The 21713-nt window shown below is 37.7% G+C and overlaps 1 protein-coding gene across 4 annotated transcripts in view; it reads left to right on the top strand.

Moving 5' to 3' along the window:
* The window catches only part of NPAS3 (neuronal PAS domain protein 3), a 609449-nt gene that overhangs the window by 77000 nt on the left and 510736 nt on the right, over positions 1 to 21713 (top strand). For 2 of the 4 annotated variants that reach the window (XM_050335759.1, XM_050335761.1), the window contains exon 2: positions 10665 to 10754. The exons of the other annotated variants lie outside the window; for them this stretch is intronic. In XM_050335759.1, the coding sequence (XP_050191716.1) occupies positions 10665 to 10754 (90 nt within the window). The remainder of the gene's footprint in view (positions 1 to 10664; positions 10755 to 21713) is intronic. 4 annotated transcript variants of the gene reach the window in all.

Below are 21713 nucleotides of genomic sequence, written 5' to 3'. Positions count from 1 at the left end.
GGAGAGAAAGATATAGCAAGAACAGAGTCAATCTGAAGCAACAAAATTACTGGTGTTTAACATGAAGAGGCTGAAGAGGTTAGGTAAGTATCAAGAGAAAAAAGATGAGAAATGTATGACAGAAAATACTAACAGTGATATACACTAAATGCTCCTATTTACTGTGCTTATAATGGCAAGATGCCAGTGGCTATAAAGTAAAATTAAAAGTTGACAATTTAAACAAACAAAAATGTACTCGACCTCCCTCCCTACACTGTATAATTAATTATTGAATTTCATTGCACTCTGCTTCGTTTACTTCAAAAATGTAGAAAGATTTGGAAAGGATTTGACATTTGTTGAAGTATTTAAGACATTCACCATTTCAGTTTGGGAAGGACCAGGGGTTGGGAATTCAGGACCTCACTTCATTTCTGTCTGATACTGACCTGCTCTGTGACCTTGGGCTTCAGCTCATAGTCTTTCTCAACTTTAGGTGTTTTAGTTGTAGAGAACCCAGGACTTATAAAACTATTCAACTGCTTAACTTGTAGGCAGGTGCTAAACTTCCTTTTTAATTGGTATGAAGTTAGGTTTGTATGTAAGAATTAAGTACCTGAATGTTTTGTGTATCTTCTCCCTAGACAATGGTCCCTGATGATTGCAATGTAAAGAATACTAAATTTCAGAAAAGTTTAAAAAAAAAAAAAAAAAGGCACTACATATGTTAAGGTAGATGTGAGCCAAATACTAACTGAATAGACTTCTGAAAAAATCTCAACCTCAGGGCAGGTATTTTTTCAAAACTGTTCATACTTTATGTGCTTATAAAATGCAGAAAAACATCAGACCAAGTAGCATAATCAATATGGATAATTGCTGCAGTCTGTGCTGCTTTATAATATCAGTGCATTGGGGAAAAAAAAAAAAAAGGAAAACAAAGACAGACTGGATGTATGTGTTAGTTTATATAATAGTCCAGTGCCCTGGAAAAGACTTTAAGTCCTTCTAGCTACATGAGATTACTATCATTTTTACTATAGGAAATTTCCCCATGGACTTGTTCAGGTTGGAAAAAACCTTTAATATCATTGAGTACAACTGCTAACCTAGCACTGCCAAGTTCACCACTAACCCATGTCATTAAGTGCCATATTTACACATCTTTTAAATAGCACCAGGGATGGTGACTCCACCACTTCCCTGTGCAACCTGTCCAGTACTTGGACTACCCTTTTGGTGAATTTTTTTCCCTAATATCTAATCCAAACCTCCCCTGGTCCAACTTGTGGCTGTTTTGTCTTGTCCTGTTGCTTGTTACCTGGGAGAAGAGACCAACTCCACCTCATTACAACCTCCTTTCAGGTAATTGTAGAGAGCGATAATGTCACCCCAACCCTCCTTTTCTCCAGGTTAAACACCCATAGCTTTCTCAGGTGCTCCTCATAAGACTTGTGCTCAAGCACCTCAATGTTTTTCTTGTACTGAGAGGCCCAAAACTGAACACAGGATTCAAGGTGCAGCCTCATCAGTGCTGACGATGAACAGGCAGGATGAACACTTCCTTGCTCCTATTGGCCACACTGTACAAGTCAGGACATATTGGCTTTCTTGGCCAGCTGGGCACACTGCCGGCTCATGGTCAGCTGGCTGTTGGTCAGCACCCAGAGGTCCTTTTCTGCAGAGCTGCTCTCCAGCTGCTTTTCCCCAGGCCCGTAGTGCTGCATGGTTTCTTGTGACCAAAGTGCAGGACGAAGCACTTTGCCATATTGAACCTTGTACAACTGGCCTTGGCCCATCTATCCAGCCTGTTCAGATCACTCTGTAGAGTCTTCTTTCCCTCCAGCAGAATGATAGTCCTGCCCAACTTGATGTCATCTGCAAACTGACTGAGGGTGCACTCAGCCCTCCCCTCCAGGTTGTCAATAAAAATATTAAACAGGACTGGCCGCAATACTGACCCTGGGGAACAACACCCCTAGGCCCAGCTAGATTTAACTCCATTCACCACCAATCTCTGGGTCTGGCCTTTCAGCCAGTTTTTCACCCTGTGGAGAGTTCAACCATCTGAGCTATGAGCTGCCGGTTTCTCTAAGGGAATGTTGTAGGAAATGATGTCAAAGGTTTTACTGAAGTCTGAGTTGACAACATCCACAGCCCCATCCACTAAGTGGGTCACCGTGTCTTAGAAGGAGGTTAGTTCAGTCAAACAGGACCTACCTTTCCTAAACCTGTACTGGTTGAGGCCAACTCCCTGGTTGCCCTGTACACACCACGTGATGGCAGTCAAAGGGATTTGCTCCGTGAGCTTCCCTGGCACTGAGGTCAGGCTGACAGGCCTGTAGTTCTCTGGATCCTCCCTCCTGCTCTTCCTGTAGACATTTATCAACCTCCAGTCATTTGGGACCTCCCTGTTTAGCCAGGACTTCTGGTAAATGATGGAAAGTGGTTCAGTGAACAACTTCCACCAGATCCCTTGGTACCACTGGGTGGATCCCATCTGTGTCTATAGACTTGTATGTGTGCCTGAGCAATGTAGTAGGTCACTGACCATTTCCCCTTGGATTATGGGGCCTTCATTCTGCTCCTGGTCCCTGTCTTCCAGCTCAAGGAGCTGGGTAGCCTTAGAACAGTCGGTCTTACTAATAAAGACTGAGGCAAAGAAGTCATGAAGTATCTCAGCCTTTTCCCTCATTTTTTATCGCTATGTTTCCATCCATGTCCAATGAAGGATGGAGATACTCCTTAGCCTTCCTTTTGTTGCTAACATATTTGTAGAAGCATTTTTTATTGTCTTTTACAGCAGTAGCCAGGTTAAACTCTAGATGAACTTTGGCCTTTCTGTAACCTCATGGCATCCTTGTAGTTGACCTGAGTTTCTCAGCCCTTCTTCCAATGGTCATTAACTCATAAAGCCTGTTCTTTCTGCCTGCACTGATGTTCCTCAAATCTTGACTTGATTGTGTTTTTGGAGGATGTTGTGACACTTCTGCATCATCTTTGAAATCTGATGCGGTAGGAAACACACTGAGGGTTTTTTTCTCCTGGCTGATGTACAGACTAGGGATAGAGATGAGGGTGATTCCAGTTATGACCTGACTATTGGAGTTCTTTGCTTTCCTCAAGGGGTGTCAGAGATACCAAAAGTGTAGACAGTAGGCCCAAGTAGATTGTCCTCCCTTTGTCTCTCAGTATTGATCAAATCTACAGAATAATTGTCTACGTTCCTCTCTGGCTTATAATCGTTTAATCAGTCTTCTGTCACATGGTAGGAAGGAATCTCATACTATATCCTACGTTTTAATTTTAAAATACTCAATTTAAAAAAAAAGAAGGTATATAACTGCCCCATTAAAGTAACTCATATGTGTAGCTTGAAAAAAAGGTGATAGGGCCTCATTTTGAATGTCTATGCACAAAAATTGAAGAAATAAGAAAGTAAGAAAAGAGTATAGGGGGACACATAGAAAGCTGAAGTAATATAGGGGGGAAACTGGACAGAGATCAAAGTAAAGAAGACACAGGAAGTTTTAATTTGGAAAATTTAAGTACATCTGGGTTTCTACTTCCATGGCTGATATCACCTAAGTTTTGGCTATGAGGTGGAAGTTTATTTTTCTTTCCTTATAGTACAATTCTGAAGATTCTATACTCACAAAATAGAAAACACTAATGGAATTATGTAATGTTTGTAAAAGAAAACTAAATCACAGTAATTAGAAACTTTGAACAACTTATATAGCTTCGTTGAGACCTAAATAATTTGTTTCCCAGGGACTAAATGTTTCTGAGGCCTAAGGCTGTCTAAATCTGGACCCTCACACTCTTCATCCCTAATTTTTCAACAAAAACCTCTTATCCTCTGGAAGCAATATTACCATGCGATGTTTGCAGGGTAAGAACAGAGGGAATAAGTTGTTTAAGAACAGATTTCTTAGTTCTGAGAGAGGAAGCTGTAATTCATGATACTTTCACTGATTAGGAGTTGAATTGTTGAATGTAAGAGTTTTCTACACAGAAAATCCTTCCAACAGCAACTACAAGCTTGAAAAATTATGTTGATCTGTGGAGGTGTGGAAAAGAAGCAGAAATTAATGTTGTGTAAGAACCACAGGGTTATATGTAGCACCTTCATCTCTGTCAAGAATTATTTGGGAATTCTTAGAAAACAGGAAAAACATTAAGGAAAAGAAAGATGTGTGTTGCACAATTTCTAGCTTATTTTCAAGTATTTCATGGGGAAGACTGTTTCAGTGTTTGGAAATTAGATGACCAGATTAAACTGTAAGCACCAGATTTGGATCTTAACACAGTTATGCAGGAAAAATGGGGCAAGGGGTAAAAAAGCATTCACTACAGCCTACCAAGTGTCCACACAAAGGAGTTCAAGAACCCAGCAATTGCCATCTTGAGTAAGAACCGTCAGCTAACTCCTATCTGTGAAGTCTGCAATGAGATCACCTGGTGGTTTTCCCTGTTGTCCATGTTGCATTCAGTAAGTTGTCATCCATACCAGGACAACAGGGAGTCTGATACTTAGTTTTGTCTTAGACCAGCAACATGCATATAATGTTGACTGTCATTTGCTCCATAGCTGTTCTTCTGACTCAGGTGAATACAAAGTGGGGCAAAATGCTATTCTCTGTTTTTCTCACAGGAGAAAATTTTAAAATAGATGAATAAGCACTCAAAATCATCTCCATGCCCTTTTAAGAGAAAGAAGAAAGCGGCCCCTCAAGCTCTTCTCTGACTTACCTTGCTAGACTCAGTTGACAGCAGTACATTGGGTTTGACTTTCTGTAAACTCTTTCATGAAATCCCTTTGTTACATCGCTTAATGAAGTAACAAGTTCTGCTTGAAAGCCAGAGACCAAATAGTACAAAAAAAAATTAATTCTGGGACAATCTTATTTCACCCTACACTCCAAATAGATATAAGCTATAATCTTGATCTTCTGCAGGGAAAGTATGACTTTTTAAAAAAGAAAGTATTAGGAAATGCTGAGTTTTGATGTTGAAACATTAGGCGCATGTATAAACAGTTAATTTTAAAGAAAATCACCTTGGAATTCATGTAAAATATTCTTGCACATTAAGATTATGTCTTTTGTGAAGAAAGAAATTAGATCTTTACAGAAAACATTATTAGAATTCTCCCTTCTGGCGGGATAAATACAAGGTAGTAATTTTAATGTTTCACATCTATATTTAGAAAGAACTGTAATTCTAGGAACTGTCTGGATTCTGTGCAAGGCATTCCAGTCCAGGTACTATCTGGTATTTTTGACTCCCACGTAAAAGGGCATTTTTAAAAAACCCCTTCTTGTACCAATTCATATAGCACATACTTATAGAGTACCTATATGCCAGGCTTAACTCCGAATTTTCTTGCTTTCCAAGATTGTTAGCTATTTGCATTGCTTCACTTATTTTATTTTTTTTATAGTTTAATATCTTACTTATCAGAGACAAGCAGGGTCCAGTTAGTTAAGGTTTCAGTTGTACGTGGAACGCGACTTCCTAAGCTTGTCATGCATCAAGCTGTTATGGCTGGCAATTGTTTAAAAAAATTCATTTTGTTATGAACTAGCCTGTTTTCAACTGGGCTGTTCAGAGATGGATTGCTTTCTGGAGTTTTTGACAGGTGTAATTGTTAAGGCGTCATCTGTTCTTGTTTGCACAAAATACATTTTAGCCAACTGTAGGACTTGCCCGCTAATCTTTCTCACATCATTCCATTCTTTGCTTGCCACTAGACAAATCCCCTGTTATTTGACCAGATGGTGGAAAATCCATTCTCATGATAAGTTGCTTCTAGTTTGCATTTAGATTACCTGCAAAAATGGAACAATTTACTACTCTGCCTCTAACCATCTCTTTCCTCCTTTTTTCCCTTAGTTTGACTTCTTGTAACTAATTATTTAAATTCTGCCCTGTGAGTTAAAATTAGTCATAGCTTACACATTCCACATGTATGTAAATGCACTTAAGTTCCACCTCAAGTTGTATGATGAATCCATCCAGAGTTTAGTGACACATAAAGAAAGGAAGATGAGCTGTCTAATGTGCAAACACAGCAGTTTGTAATACTTTCACATTTGAGGTGATACTTTTGAACTTTTTAAGTAAAGTATGCGATGTTTAAAAACCAAGGTGAGGTGTGAAAGTGCTCACAGCATCATCTACTGACAGCACACACCTCAAGGAATAGAGGATACATGTATTAAGTGGAATATCATGTTTCATGAAGTACTTGTAGGTATTTTGTCTGATATGTTTCTCCCTTTTTTTTGAAAATAACATGTAGTACAGAGTTAGATAGCTATAACCTAACACTCATTTTTGCCTTATTATTATGAAAAGGCAACTTTTACTGTCTTAAAGCTTATATGAGATTAGGTGTCTGTCTCAAACCAGTCAAAACTCAACTAAAATTGGGGTGAACTAACCACTGCAAATTGATCAGATTCAAATACTCTTCAGTGCTCTAATTTTTAATACAGAGAAGAATACAAGAAATCAATTTCAAAGCATAAAATAGAACAAGAATGCACAGTACCCAGGGTAAATAGCCAATATGCAGTTTTATCTTCAGTTAAATCAATTGTGTGTGGAACCTGAGAGACAGACTATATCTGCTGACATAACATGGATAAAAAAAGTTAGCTAAATTAATTTGGTGAAGTTGTCTAAAAAGGCCCACACCAAGACTGATTGTTTTGGTAAACTTGTTTTTGGATCCTAACCAATAATTCTTGCTACTTGTTTTTATGTTTTCTGAGTTTGTTGTTAGGGTTTTTTTGTTAGTTTATTTTAATAAGGAATGCTGAATAAGCAGTTTTGTGAGGAAGCCTTAATTTCTGACCCATTTCTGACCCACAGCCTCATAGCTGATCATTAATTGTAAATGTAAATCTATTAAATGACAGCTAAATTACATAGGGCGGAGGGCAAATGGGTATCATGGTGTTAGGCAGCTTCTAAATATCTAAAATCAAAACATGTTTTTTGTTCAGCATAGAAGTCCGTTTATGGGAATACACTTGCTGTGCTAAAATAAATCTTAACAGTAAGAGAAAAATACCCTACAAGAAAATTCAGGATTTTTTTTCTCTAAAGCACTGCTCTAGATGGTAGTTAGAAACCCAGTGTGCACTTTGAAATGTATTCCATAGTGTCTCAGGAGTGTTTGCTTTTTCAGGTTAAGCACAATAGGCCCCATTCTGTGCTAGTTTGGATGACGTGCAATCTTGATGAAGTCAGTGAGATTTTAAGAGATTTATATTGATATCATGTTAGCTTAGCTCAGTGTTTTGGGAGTTTTTATTATTATTATTATTATTGTCATTATTATTTTTATTTCTGTTGCAGCAGAGGGTGAGTGGATGAAAGTAAATAATTCTTTAAAGAAAATTGTTATGAGCATTGGGTAAGGGCTGGGTCGGAAAAAGTTCATAAGATTTCTTGGCTCCTGAAGTAGAATCTGGCTCTGCGCAGTGCAAAGGAAGGCTTCTTTCCCTCACACTATGATCCACAGTAGCTGTTATGTTGTTTATAGAGCCTTAAATATTGCTTTAAAAACAAACACAACAACAGCCCCCTCCCTTCCCCTTCCTTCCTGCCCTCACCCTCTCCCCTCTTCCCTTCATGCTCCCCACCCTCCAAAAGTTCCAATCTAATTCTGGCTAGATTTAAAGTAGAATTGTGGACAGTCCAAAACGCTCATCTGGGCTTGAATCACAGAATAGTTGAGGTTGGAAGGGACCTCTTGTCCAACCCCTCTGGGCTGGAGAAACAGAGTTACCTGGAACTGGTTGTGTAGGTTCATGTCCAGGTAGGTGTTGAGTATCTCCATGGGCAGAGACTCTGCAACCCCTCTGGCCAACCTGTGCCAGTGCTCTGTCATCCTTGCAGTAAAAAAGTGTTTCCTGATGTTCAGATGGAACTTCCTGTGTTTCAGTTTTTCTGTCATCTAAAAAAACAACAGAAGGAACCCAACCAAAGCAAAAGTTGGCTGACAAGTATTCTACATTATCTTGATGCAGTGAATAGGTGAATATTTATTTATGACCTATTTCATCATAAGGATGTTCAAACTCACATCTTCCACTTCTATTCCCAGAAGAATACCACAGCTACTGGAGCCCCTGGTGGTCTAGTGGTAAAGGCGCGGCGCTATCACCGTGGAGACCCGGGTTCGATTCCCGGTCAGGGCCACTCCCGGGCAGGTGGGGCTCGTTAGCCCTTAAAGGCAACCCACCTACGTCCTAAGGACCTCGCTGCCACCGTCCAAGCTCGCTTGGCCCCGGCAGATGAACCTTAGGATTAAAGGGTGGGCTCAGTTCCGCGCACACTGTGTCTCACCTAAAAAATCCAATGCGCAGGCTGGAAGGTGTAAAGACCTTCCCCGGATCTTCGCTCGCGAAGACTGGTCATTACCACAGCTACTTCAGAAAAAGTTTTTCTGGAGTGAGCCATATTCTACTTCACTTGTTTAACTACTCAAGTAATAGCAATAATCAGTATCACTATTCAAGGTTTATTTGACCAAAGAACCAGTGGAAGAAAGAGCATAATTCTGAAGGCCTGTAATGAGGGCACTCATGTGGGAAGGATTCTGATTCTATTTTTGCAAGGACTGCTTATGCAATTTTGAATAACTCTTAATACAACATATTCTCACTGTCTCCCTTTATTTCATCCAATATATCCGGATTTTTTAGTTGTGTTTTTTTTTTTTCCTTTAAAGTGCCTTTTTTTAGCTGGAGGAGCTAACATGCCCCTCACTTTAGAATAGTTGTAATCTCTGTGGTAATCTCTGGAGCTGTGGCAGGTGTATGTTTGAATATCATCTATCTGAGTGGCATAGTCGTCCTGAGGACCTAGATCTCCCATGTCTTTGCTGAAGCCATGTAAAAACAGGCATATCTTCTAGTCTTGTTCCACCAAAAAAACCCAACCAATCAACCAACCAATCAAAAAAAACCAAAAACCAAAAAACACAAACAAAACAAACCCCACAAAAACCAAACCCCAAAACCAAACCAAAACAATAAAACAAAAAAAACAAACAAACAAAAGAACCACCAACAAAAAAGGTCAGAGGAAACTGAAGCTGGAGCATGGGTCAGTCAGTGTGATGGTCCACTAAAGATTTTGAGGCTTGAATTCACTTTGATGTAGACATTCCTGGGTGACCCAAACTGAAGGGTTTATGTCTCTCAGGCACACCCCACATAGAAGAATCTCTCCCTCATCTCTTGTACTGGCTTGCATGGTTCCCAACTTGTGTTGCAAATCCCATTTTAAGATACTTAACTTTCCTAGTACACTGTGTATGGTGCTTAGACATCTAACTTAAAGGCCCAGGATATCACAATGAATAAATCTCTCTGATAATATCTTAATTAGTGAATGCAGGAATATCCCAGGATTTAGAGGTGTTTGGTCTGGCCTTCATCACAGAGCTGTCTTCTCCTTTTGTATGGGGTTCCCATGGGACACTCGACACACTGTGTAGGTGCAGTCTTATAGAGAAAGGTCCTCAGTTTCCACAGTAGATAACTTTCCATTTTCTTATAAAGCTATAATGATACTATTTTTTTCTCAAACCTGCAGTCTCAAATTACTGTTGAAACAAATACTTGATTTTAAAAAAACAAGATTGGTTTAGAGATATGTAGATGTTAATGTTGGAAAAATAATGGTAACATAAATTAATTCTCAATTGACAAGAATATTTATTATTAAAAAATCACAGCCTAAAATTTTACATTTGAAAAATGTGTAAAATTTCTCAAATAATTTACCCTTACTTCAGTGAACTACCATTCTATTACAAGGGGAAAAGGTATTAATTTGTGGAAGACACAAAAGCATCTAAAATGTGTTTTTATTCTAGAGAAGAGGGAGGTAAAAAAAAAAAAAAAAAAAAAGAAAATTGGTGGGTACTGTTTTGTGTGCAATTCCCAAGTATATTTTAAAAACAACATTGAATTTTTATAGCCAAATTATATTTTCTGCTAACAGGGAGCTGAGGAGGGATGAATAATAGAATGATTGACAAATCTTTTAGGGCCTGATTTTACAAGATGCTGCGCACCTCCTGATTGCTGCCAATCACTTTCATTTTCTTTCAGTCAATCTGAGAACATATGGCATTATTCAGATGGTGCTGAGCACCTTCAATCACAGTCCTCATAATACCACAACATCCTCATTCTGTGCAAATGTGAGAATTGCTGTTGACATTTTAAATTGGAGGGTTATTTGGTCTTTGTCTGGACAAACTCCCAGCTGACATAAATGGATGTTCTGCCTGAGGATGGATTGGAATAGTAAACAATAAATAATCAATTTTATAAGCACCATTGTATAGATACAAACTATGTGAAGTATCAATTTGATTTATAAAATTCCATACCTCTTCCACTTTTATTTGATGGGGGAAAAAATACTATTCTTGTGGAGAACTGAAGTTTAGTTTACTCTCAGTGCAAATTTTGAAAATTGGAAATTGTGGGTGTTATGTGCAAAAGGCAGTTGATTTGAAGAGATCAGAAAGGTGTTTAATTTAAAAACAAATTTTAAAAAAATTCATTTCAACATACTGATTTTTCCTGCATTACAGTTACCTGTAGAGATCCTCTAGTCATGTCTATCTGTTTTTGATGCCTCTACAGAATAACTGTCCAGCATCCTCTGCCCAACCAATCAGAATGTAGGAAAATCTACCGATATGACGGAATCTACTGTGAATCTACCTACCAGAAGTATGTTGAAATCTGTGTGAGTCTTGCCTCTAGCTCGTGCATTTAGTGCTCGTGCTCTCCTGCTATTCAGAAATTACACGTGTGTTGAAACCGTACACTTCTACTTGTGTGCAAAACCTCTACAGCAGGGACAGAATTATGCTGTTTAATTCTTTGGGATTGTGCTTTAAAAGCTAAAAAGCAAATAAAAACTCTAAGACTTTACTAAATCTCTTAGGTATGCTTCTGTACAGTGCAATAAACAAGAGTGTACATGCTAGAAAATCTAGGCAAAATGTATTGCACAGGTGCTTCACATCTTAGGGATTTGAAAGGTGTGTTATGTATAAATTAGCTGTCACTTTTTTTCAGTCATGTAATGGAATGATGAGTTGTAATTTGCATAATCCTTTAAGAAGTCAAATTATACTGTCATGTAGCAGACTTAACATGCTAGCTAGGATTTCATAGCTTTGCAGCTAATTAGTATGTACCTTACAGGACAGTTAAATTGAAGTTGAGTCCTCTTTCTTTGCAGTCATTTGCCTTTGTCCATTGCCATAACAGAGCCCGCTTTTGTGCGTAACTCAAGATCGTTACTGGTGCTTCTGACAAAAATGCTATTGCTGTGGGCAGGCAAATGCAAAGTGCTTGACTTCTGTTAGTTTTGCAAGCAGTGATATTTCTATTTTGCTGTAATAAGGATTTAATAACCTATTTCTACATAGAATTGAAAAGTATATATTTCACAGGTATATTGTAGATTATTTTGTATTAATATGTTACAAATGCATTATGAATTCTCTGTTATCTTACTGGATTTTGAAACTGCATTCAGTCACTTAGTGTTTCCTTTTCATGCTCCAACTACATTCCTGTTTTGTATACCAGTGTTACCATTATCATTCTCTGTATAAAATTTCATTTTTCAATAACCCCTTAACTTCTAAAAATCAGTTGTATTTTGCATTGCAACAAAATATTTCTTTGGCAAAGCAGTCATACTCATTCAAATTTTTAAATCATATTCTCTCATCTCCCCTTTTTATTCTATAACCTGCTGCTTGTTTCCTGAATCTTTTCTTTTAGTAATAGGTACAACCACATCAGTAAAAGCTGTTACTTCGCTGTAAAGGAAGACTATCGTTTTGGTTTACAGAAGTGAGAGGAAAAGAGAAATCTAGATTTATCAAAATAATTACAGCATCAGTGTAACTTGGTGAGCCAAAATGAAAATCTGACCTCTTCCTTGGCTTTTTTTGTGAATGGCTACTTTTGGTGTGAGATATGATTTATTTCTGATTTACATCGACTTATAAATACTTCCTGGACTTTTTGAATTTTTGATGGTTTTTCCTTTCTATTTCTCTAAATAGTGGCAACGTTCAGGGTAACTGAAGCAATCTGCATCTAGTATGATTTTAAATTTCATCATAGAACTTCATTTCAGTGGTTTTACTTCTCTTGTAACTTCAGTTCAGTAAGCATAAAAATGTATTCATTTGTTTAAACATATGAAACAGATTTGTTGTGCACTATTTATATCAGTTTTTAGAACAACTTCAAGATTTTGAAACTTTGTGGAAATAAGAAAACTTGGCACAATTTGTCATAAGTGTTAAATACAGTGATGGCTTCACTCTGAACACTGCAACATAGTTGATTATCTTAATTTTATTTTTTTTAGTTAGGTAGAATTATAGTCAGTATAATTAAAAACAGCTAGCTGTGCTGCCCACAAAATGGAATAGTGGATGTTCTTTTACAAGGAGGTGTACAATTGCAAATAAATGTTGGCTAAATAGCTTTTGGGATTAAAAAAAAAAAAGTAAAGCAAAATCCAAAAATCAGACTGGTGATGAAACAGTGTTGATTTTGACATATGTTTTGTCATTCTTGAAATGTGAATTATGAAGTATTTTAGCCCAGTTCACTTTGCTTCTAAAAATTAGTTTGGAAAGCTCGCTGCTTTCCAAAAAGTTTGCTGCAGAAGATATAGACTGCTTTTTGATTTGTGAAATTTTCTCTTGATATTTCTTCCATGTTACTCAAGCCCTCTTTCTGCCTTCTTAGCAATGGATGCTTTTGGAATTTTTCCCCCCAGTAATTTATTTCCAAAGGTATAACAACAAGTTACTGAAGATTTCTCACTAGTCAAGACCAAAAAAATCAAGTTATTTTTATGACATGTTTAAAGCTTTTACTGTAATGCTACAAGACGTGAACATTTGGTACTAGATGTTTATGTGCACCTCATATGCAGGCTCCGTCTCTCCACTGATTAGTTTGGGAAAGGGAGAATGGATGTACAAAAGCCACTGGGTGTCAACAGAAAGGGCTGTGTGATTCTGCCTTTTCTTGCAGGATGATTTTTGGGCTGGACACAAAGCAGCAAACTGCTTATTCTGAGAGCTAAAGGAATTTTAAGGACTGGCCATACAGAATAGGACAAGACAGAGACTTATGAATTTTGGAGCTAGACTGTTTTTTCTCTAACTCTTTTTAAAATTAAAAAAAAGTATTATGCAGAGAGCTTCTGGATTTATGCTTAAGCATGTACCTGGTAAAGGTATTTTGTGTCAAGCTACTTAGCAGTTGAAATGGAGATATTCTGATCCTTTCTGCAAAAATTAGAAAGGATCATACCATCATCTTCTATTCCAAAAATACTTTTCAGAAAACATTTGGGGAAATAACATTTTTAGGCAAGACTTAGTGCTAATAAACACTGAAATAAGATTACAAGAGTTCCTAAAGGTATAGATTAGTAAATATGTTATAATACTATTAAAAAAAAAATACCAAAGGCTTTTAGCAACACAAATTTCTGAGGAACTGGACTAATTTTTATTCTACCTAATATATATAAAATTAGAAATATAATAAATATTCCAATACAGATTTCTCTAGAGTCTTTATGATCCTTTATGATCCTTTATGATCCTTTTACAATTGAGCATCATAGCTGCTGCTAAATACCTCAGTTGGAATGGAGATGAATATACAGTTTCAAAAGTTGTTGGCAAAAGAGCAGATTCCACCCCCCTCCATTGTTCCTCACCTCGGTTGCCATAGGTCTACAGTTTTTTTAGGTCACTATACATGTAAACATGCTTTTCAAAAGGCTCTAAATAATTACAAATACTTTTTGTGCTCACTGGTGGTAGGGGCTAATACACCAAACATTCTTAAAAGATTTTACCATTGTGTTTTTTGAAGTAGATGATATGTCTTGAGCTATGGAGGTAAAACCAGAGTCCTGTCAGTTACTGACCTGGAATACAGGTGTCCATCAACTCCTGAATAATTCTCCTTTTCTTTTTTCATTCATTTCTCCTTTTCAGTACCCATAGTTGTAGCAAGGCATGTCCAGGCTCTTTTGTGATGTCAAAAAAAATTGACAACGAAAAGAAGTATTTCCTGTTCAGTTCTAACTACTTCACTATAACCAAACTACCAAGGTTTTTCCCTCTTGCCTGGGTTGAAAATCCTTTTTTCTGCTTGCTCAAACACCTATGGTTTGCACTCTTGTTCATCTTTATGGAGTGTCAAACAGTGAACAAAGCATGGGTAGATGATCTCCAGAGACAGTTGAAGAGGAGCACAGCTCCCTGACTGTGCTCTGGTTTTATTTGTTGCTAAATTACAAGGAACAATGGCATGTGAAGTAAAGGGGGATTTTGCTTGTCTACAGGGAGTCTTTATTGTGTACAGGCAGAGGATATCTCAGAGTTTTTATTGTTTTCAGCCTGGAAGTAACTTCATAAGGTGACCCTTCAGGGTATCGCCTGGGTCTTGAGGGGAAATTCTTGGTTTGATGGCTGTTGTGTGCTCTCTCTTAAACAAGGGTGGAAGCATTGTCTCTTCCTTGCTTCTTCCTCTCCATATTATGCAGAATTAAAGGTCATGACTTTCTTCAGGAGAATAGGGAAGAGTTCTACAGGAAGCTATTTCTTTTGAAATCAAGAGTGTGAAATAAATATGTAAGGAAAACACCTAGCTCATTTAAATCAAAAAATTACAACTATGATCTTATTAGCTCTTTTCTTTTTTTGGCAAGTTAGCGAAATGAGCACGGAACAGAAGGCTCAGTGATTTCAGTCTAAGAAGTGGAGAAATTTTTCTTGGAAAGTGTAGCTTGGTCATATACACAGTGTCATCCTGAGCCTGTAAATGCTCTGAACATCCAAACCTGACAGATCAGAGTAAGCTCCTCTCAGATTCCATGTTGAATCATACTCATAAATATTTGTACAACTACGAAAAGGAGGCACAAGGCTAAACCATTTGATTCAGCCTCTAAGTCTTAAATTTAAATTTATTTATAAAATGGATATAACAAGACCAGAATTGGTTTGTATACATGAGACATCTAATGACCCTATTAGACAATATAAATGAGAATATAAACCTCTTAATGCCGAAATAGCTCTCTTGGGCTTTCTCGTAAGGGAATTCAACCAGATAAATAATATGGGAAGATGGTTTCTTGAAGTGGTCTGTAGTGCCCATCACCATCTTAATGTGGTCAAAGTGTTAAAAAACCTGTAGAAGAGGAGGTAGTGGTTCCAAATAGAGTGTCACCACCTTGTGAAAGTCATTTAAAACTCCCAACTTGCCCCTTGGCAGCTGTGCCTGATGATTCAGGTCAGTATAGTCACTTCAGCAGCATAGAGAAGTTGTTGATGGCTGAGAGGTCATTATTTTTTTCCATCTTCTTGTTTTGTAGTTGTGGTGCTGCACATAAATTACCTTAGAAAGATGTAAAACTTTTCAGACTTTTTGTTTGTATATTCTGAGTCATCTGATCCCATATAACTGAGGAAAAGATACGCTAGTCTCAAACAATTATTTTGCACCCAGGAAAAGCCTTTAGGACAACAGGGCTATCATTCAGGCTAATGCTGGAAGGTACAAGAGTATTTTTTCCAGCAGTGCCTTCAGTATCCCGTGTTTAGGGTTTAACCTAAGAGAGAATATACTAAAGAAGCTACTGTTTAGTTTGCTCTACTCTAGTAAAACAGTAAGTAGAGGCTGCATCTTCTTGCACAGTGGATCTCCCATTGCATCAGTTCCCTCACTTCACAGCTTGATTTTACTTCTCTCAATGTGAATTTAAAAGGTGTATTTGAAGAAGATTCTACACATCTCCTCTTCATAAATTTGACCTCCTAGAAAATATTGAAAGCTACTCCAAATATAAGGAGCTAGCTAAATACCGGCTGTAAAGCTCACATAAGTAACATGAGTTGCAGTAATAAAGCTATCCTGGAACGTTTAAAGTATGCTTTTGAAAGACAGAGGTCACACTCATTGTCATCTTTTGCTTTAAAAGATCAATGTAAGATACTAACACAGTCTTGCAACTTCTGGTTCTTTTTAGAAAGCAAATGCTGATTATAAGAACCTCAGGTGAAAGAAAATCCTACCTCTCTTCAGAACTGTACTTACTATTAGTTAAAATATTGTTACCTTATTTTCAGCTTGAATTTCCTCAATTACTATGTAGCAGAAAAATGTGAAAATCAGCATTAAGAAGCTGAAAAGTCCACCTTTAATATTCGTGATACTCCTCATTTCCCCTCATCCTCCCATTTAAATATTTGTAGACAGTAAACTAGTGATCATTTATCCTCCTTTTTGACATGAGTTTCTTGTTCTTAGCAGGTCAAGTTTTCAAAAATTTGAATGCTTCTTGTAGCTCTTTAAGTCTTCCTAGTTTGAATACTAATATAGTCCATTAGTTGCTCCTGTGGGAATGCTGGGGGATCACAGATATAAACTAGAACCATGTTGTTACACGCTGTTTGAAACAGAAAGATTCACTGTCTCGACATCGGTAGTGATTTATAGAACCCTTTCCTATTGCTACTCCACGTTTACTTCCTTGTACATTAAAGGATCTTTTTCACTGCTGTAGCTAGAGTGTTGCACTGTAGGCTAATATTAATTTGGTTATCCACCATCATCCATATGCCTTTTCCTAGATTATTATGTTGTCTTTGTTTGGAATCAGTGCTTTTAGTTATGAGATAGACAGCTTTGTGCTCAGCTGTGTTAAAACACATCTTACTCAGGTGAGCCCAGGCTGCCATGCAATCTGTGGAACTGACAACTCCCCGGTATTTACCATTTTATTATCTTTTGTGTCATCTGCAAATTTTACTGGGAAGGATTTTATGTTTTCTTTCATATCACTGATTTATTCTCCTGCACAGGTACTCTGTAGGGAATAAAGGGCTCAAGGAGTTCTTTCCCTGCACGGAGTACTTGGGGTAGATCTAATCCATATATCAGAGCTGCTGGTCATAATGTCTGGGAGCAGATTAGGGCTGCCGGCACTGATGAGTTGCAACCAAGCAGGGGCAGTGAGTCATGAGCACTCTCTTTACTTGCAGCAGTGCGAGATGGCTGCAGCCTGTCTTTAAAGCAATGTGAAGCTTGTTTTGCATAGTGGTGTTGTTGAGATATGAAGACAATTCTCTCTTGAAAATTTGTGTTTTTACTGATGGCTGCTAGTGAATTCCCTTTTTTTTAAAAAAAACAAAACACAACAACCTTTTTCTGGAAACAAAGCTAGATTTTTGCAGAGAGTTAGCAAATTTAGTGAGTATGTTTATTCAAAAAGAAGGACAAAGTGGTGGGTTTTGGAAACCCTAAAATAATTCATATTAGTTTTCTTCCCTAATGAATTATTTTTAATTTGTTTTCAAAGTGATGATTTTATTTAGAACTAAATGTTCTTTTCAGATGACTAGAAGATTAAATGATGAAGTCATGAAGCATAAGGATTTATTGAATATACGTTTACTTATATTCAATATTTATTTTAACTAGAGATGAACCTTTCTGATAACATTTCATTCCTCATTTTTCCTCTACTTCCCAAAAGGATTTCTTTGAGCAAACCTCAAAATTGTGCTCTAAAGATATTTTTTCCTTATTTGGCTACTCAGCAGCCCTGTGCAGAGCTGTATCCTTCTTAAGTTTAAGGCCTAATTTATGTTATTTAACAATCTATGAATTCTTCGACCTAGTCATAGGGCTTCATGATGCAAAAGCTCCACAACTCTTATGTCACATCCAGATGCAGCAATATCACTAAACTTTGAACCTAATTATGATGAAACCATTGATTTTTTGTTAAAATTCCTTTATGACAGTGGTACCTATAGTCAGTTTAAAGTATTCATAATGATTTTCTTTCCCTTTCAGACAAACAGTGCTCCAGTTAAAACATGCAAATATTTAGCAAAGTCTACATCACCTCAAACTGGTATACAGAAAACAAGACTTGCATTGCATTTTTTAAAATTTTTGTTGCTTTTGTTGTACAACAATTTTTCGGGTGTTTATGGTCTTAAAATTTCCACATTCACGTTCACACGTACATATATGCACATACATAGAACACACAATTTTGAAAAGAAAGAAAATTCAATAATTTTAGGGAAATAGACAATGAAAGTGTGAAACATACTTCTACTTGAGTGCAATAAGAAGGTGACAAACTTTAATTGTTTTAGGCATGAAGCGATCCTGTGTTGTTGTTCGAAACAACCCTCCCAAAACCCCCAAAAAGACCCTCAAACAAACAAACAAAAACCCCAAACAACAAAGAGCAACAAAACTGCAGTACCATATGAACTAAAAAGTACATAAATAAGGTTTGCCCTTAATTTCTGGTAAATAGGGAGTAAATTTCTCATGGATACCAAACAAAAAATTTGGCCAACAAGAAGAAAGACACAGTCTGTCACACTTTAAAGTTTTCTGCTCATTGAGTAACAAAAGACTCATGAAAGTAGATGCCTTTGCCTGTTATAGAGGCACTGAACTTTGTCTTACAGTTTCATAAGTGATGTTGGGTCTGTGCCATCTCTGAGATTGCAGTCTGTGATGCAGAGTAGTTTAAGATGCTGTATCATGTACCATTTAATCAGGCTGCACTACTTACAGTATGTGTTGTGTACTGGGAATAATTTGTGTGTAAAGTCTTTCCAGCTGCATCTATATAAAAGGTGAAATTCCCCTACCTCCACAAGAAAGTCAGTTAAATGGACTGTGGGGAATGGAGCAGCAGTTGAATGAATTAATTTCATGTAGCTGTCTGTAGCTAGCTGTGACACTGCAGTGTGTTTCCTCCACAGCTGACTTGCAGCCTGTACATATCTTTTTGCAGGTCTTGGGCTGCTGAATTTCTATGCACTGATCAATTGTTTACTTGCCTAGAAGTGTCTGTATAGTTTTCCACCCTCTTGCTAAATTCCAGTGACTAATTTACGTGCCTGGGGCAGTAGCTCAGCAAGCCTTGTGACTGCAGTGGACTCTGCTGTTTATTACCTTTGTTACCTCTAAGGTCATTTCAGTGGTAGAACAGGGAATATTAGCACTGTCCCCTTCTTCTACATATCCTTTCATGTAAGCTACTCTACATCCTGCTTCATGTGGCTGGGAGAGAGGGGCTGTTGTGCAGTTCCCCTTTCCCCTGTAGAAAATCAGCCATTTCTGAGAGTACTCTCTGCTGGCAATTCTCAGTGATGAACAAATAGATGGTCAAGGCACAGGTAGGCATTGCAAAGATTTTCAAGCTGTAAAGCAGTTTGTGTAACCAGTCACACTGCAAGGTGCCATGAGTTTGGCAGTTTGGTAGTCCTAGGGCTGTCTGGAAGCATCACAAGGTTGCAGATGCTCTCTGCACTAGGCTGTACACTAGGCAGTCTGTCACCTGCGTAGTCAGTGACCGATACTGATCAATGTATTGATCAGAAGTTACTTTCATAGAATCAGAGAATCAACTGGGTTGGAAGAGACCTCCGAGATCATCAAGTCCAACCCTTGATCCAACCCCACTGTGATTACTAGATCATGGCACTCAGTGCCACATCCAACCTCCTCTTAAAAACCTCCAGGGACGGTGAATCCACCACCTCTCTGGGCAGGCCATTCCAATGCCTGATCACTCTCTCTGTAAAGAACTTTATAATATCCAACCTAAACCTCCCCTGGCAGAGCTTAAGCCCGTGCCCTCTTGTCCTACTGCTGATTGCCTGGGAGAAGAGACCGACCCCCACCTTGCTACAACCTCCTCTCAGGTAGTTGTAGAGAGTGGTGAGGTCACCCCTGAGCCTTCTCTTCTGAGAGGAGCGTAGCATGTACTGTTGCTTTTCTGGCAGTATTTTCTTTGTCTCAAGAATGCTGCCATGCTCTACCTTTTGAGCTGGATGTTATACTAAAAAGGACATTAATATTTTGCTAACTTGGCAAATTTAATTGAGTTTTGTTTTTCAGTAGGGATAGAAAATGATAAAAATATTTAGAGGGAAATACTGAGCTAAGATTAAGAGCAGAATACAAGCCAAGTCTATAGTATATTTTGGTATAGCTTTGTCAATTGAAGCTATTTAAGTGCTGTAGAATCCCACTTGGACTACTACAACTTTTGTAGTATCCCACTTTCTGCATCAGCAGAAACCTCTATAGCATATAGTATTTTACTTGTAAAACTATTCTTTTACTGATATTGCTTGTTTTGCTAATAAGTGATGATTTTCCTGTATGAGTCCAAAGTGGACCTTTGTTGATATAGCCAATTACATGCTTAGTACTTTGCCACAGTGGTGTACCAAGATTGCTTTATTGGCAAAATGCCCCTAATGCAAACCTCATCTGATTTTAGTAATTCAGTTTTCTTGATTTCAAAGGTCAACAAAATAAGACTCCTATTGTAGAATTGGAAGGGATGTTAGTTGATCCACGACTCTGTAGTGAATAATCACTGGGATAAAGAGACTCTAGAGCTGTACTGCATTTAAAAATCAATCCTGCTTTTCATAATATAATTAAGTTTTTTGTCATTTCATTCTTTTTGTAGACTTGAATTAAGGGTGAAAAACCTAATGTTCTGAGTTGGTTCACATATTTGATATATTTTTCTTATTTCACTTTTGGTCTCCATAGAATTCTGCTGATGTTGTGATTTGCCTGATTGTGACAGTGCTAAATCCCACGTGGTTGAGCATCTTTGCCTTGAAATCAAATGTTGTAAACAAAAACTTTCCAAAAGTATTCTGAGCTTTTTCATCCCCCAAAAATCTCTCAGCCAAAATTGCAGTGAAAGGCCTGGTGATCATAATCTAGTCAGGCACAATGACTTGCTGCGTGCTTTGGGCAACACCTAGAACTTATTTCTAAGAGAGAATTTTATGGTTGTCGTAGCAGGAGGCCTTCTTGCTTCCAGGGGTAGCAGTATGCTTTTAGAATCGCTGCATTGCTGCTTGATTACTGGTGATGGTTGTGTTACATGCTGGACCCAGCGTGACTGAGAAAGGCAGTTCTGATTCATATCGCTCTGGGGAGCAGCAGGCATGTATCCAGACCATGCATCAGCATCAGTGGTGACTGTAGCATTAAAATTGCTAGAAAAGGCATGGAATCAGATAATCATCCATAAAAGAGTACTACTGGATGTCTATGAAGTTCACAGCTTGTAGATTTGTATCTTATGGGGTCATGGTACTGTGTAACAGGCAAAAGCTGTTAGGTTAACTAAACAGATTAAGGCAACTTCATTAGATAGGGTTTTTTCATTGTTGGTGTTGGCTTTTTTTACCTTACCTCCTCACTAAATACACATTTCTACTTATAAACAGACTTTTTGTGAGATGTCAAAAGAAGAGCCAATCAACTGCTCCAGGTCTATGTCGTACTGCGAAAGTTAAACTGAAATCCAGTTACTGACGTTGTCACTAAATGGAATGAAACACATTCCAAAATCTAGAAAATTACATTACCTTTTCTGACTTTTGTACACTCCAAATTTTTCATTTTCTCTTGCTTAGATACTTTGATGCATTGCCACAGCAATACCTACTTCACAAAAATAAAGCTAGTCCTAGCAATTAACTATTCATCCTTCCCCCTAGTTTACATCAGATACCATCTATTTTTGGTTGAAACCTTCATTTAAGGGGGACTCTG

This window comes from Myiozetetes cayanensis, unplaced genomic scaffold (genome assembly GCF_022539395.1).
Source record: "Myiozetetes cayanensis isolate MyiCay16 unplaced genomic scaffold, myiCay2020 scf6-25, whole genome shotgun sequence".
Taxonomy (NCBI): Eukaryota; Metazoa; Chordata; class Aves; order Passeriformes; family Tyrannidae; genus Myiozetetes; species Myiozetetes cayanensis.
Note: the sequence above shows the minus strand (reverse complement) of the source record. Positions and strands in the feature narration are given on the sequence as shown.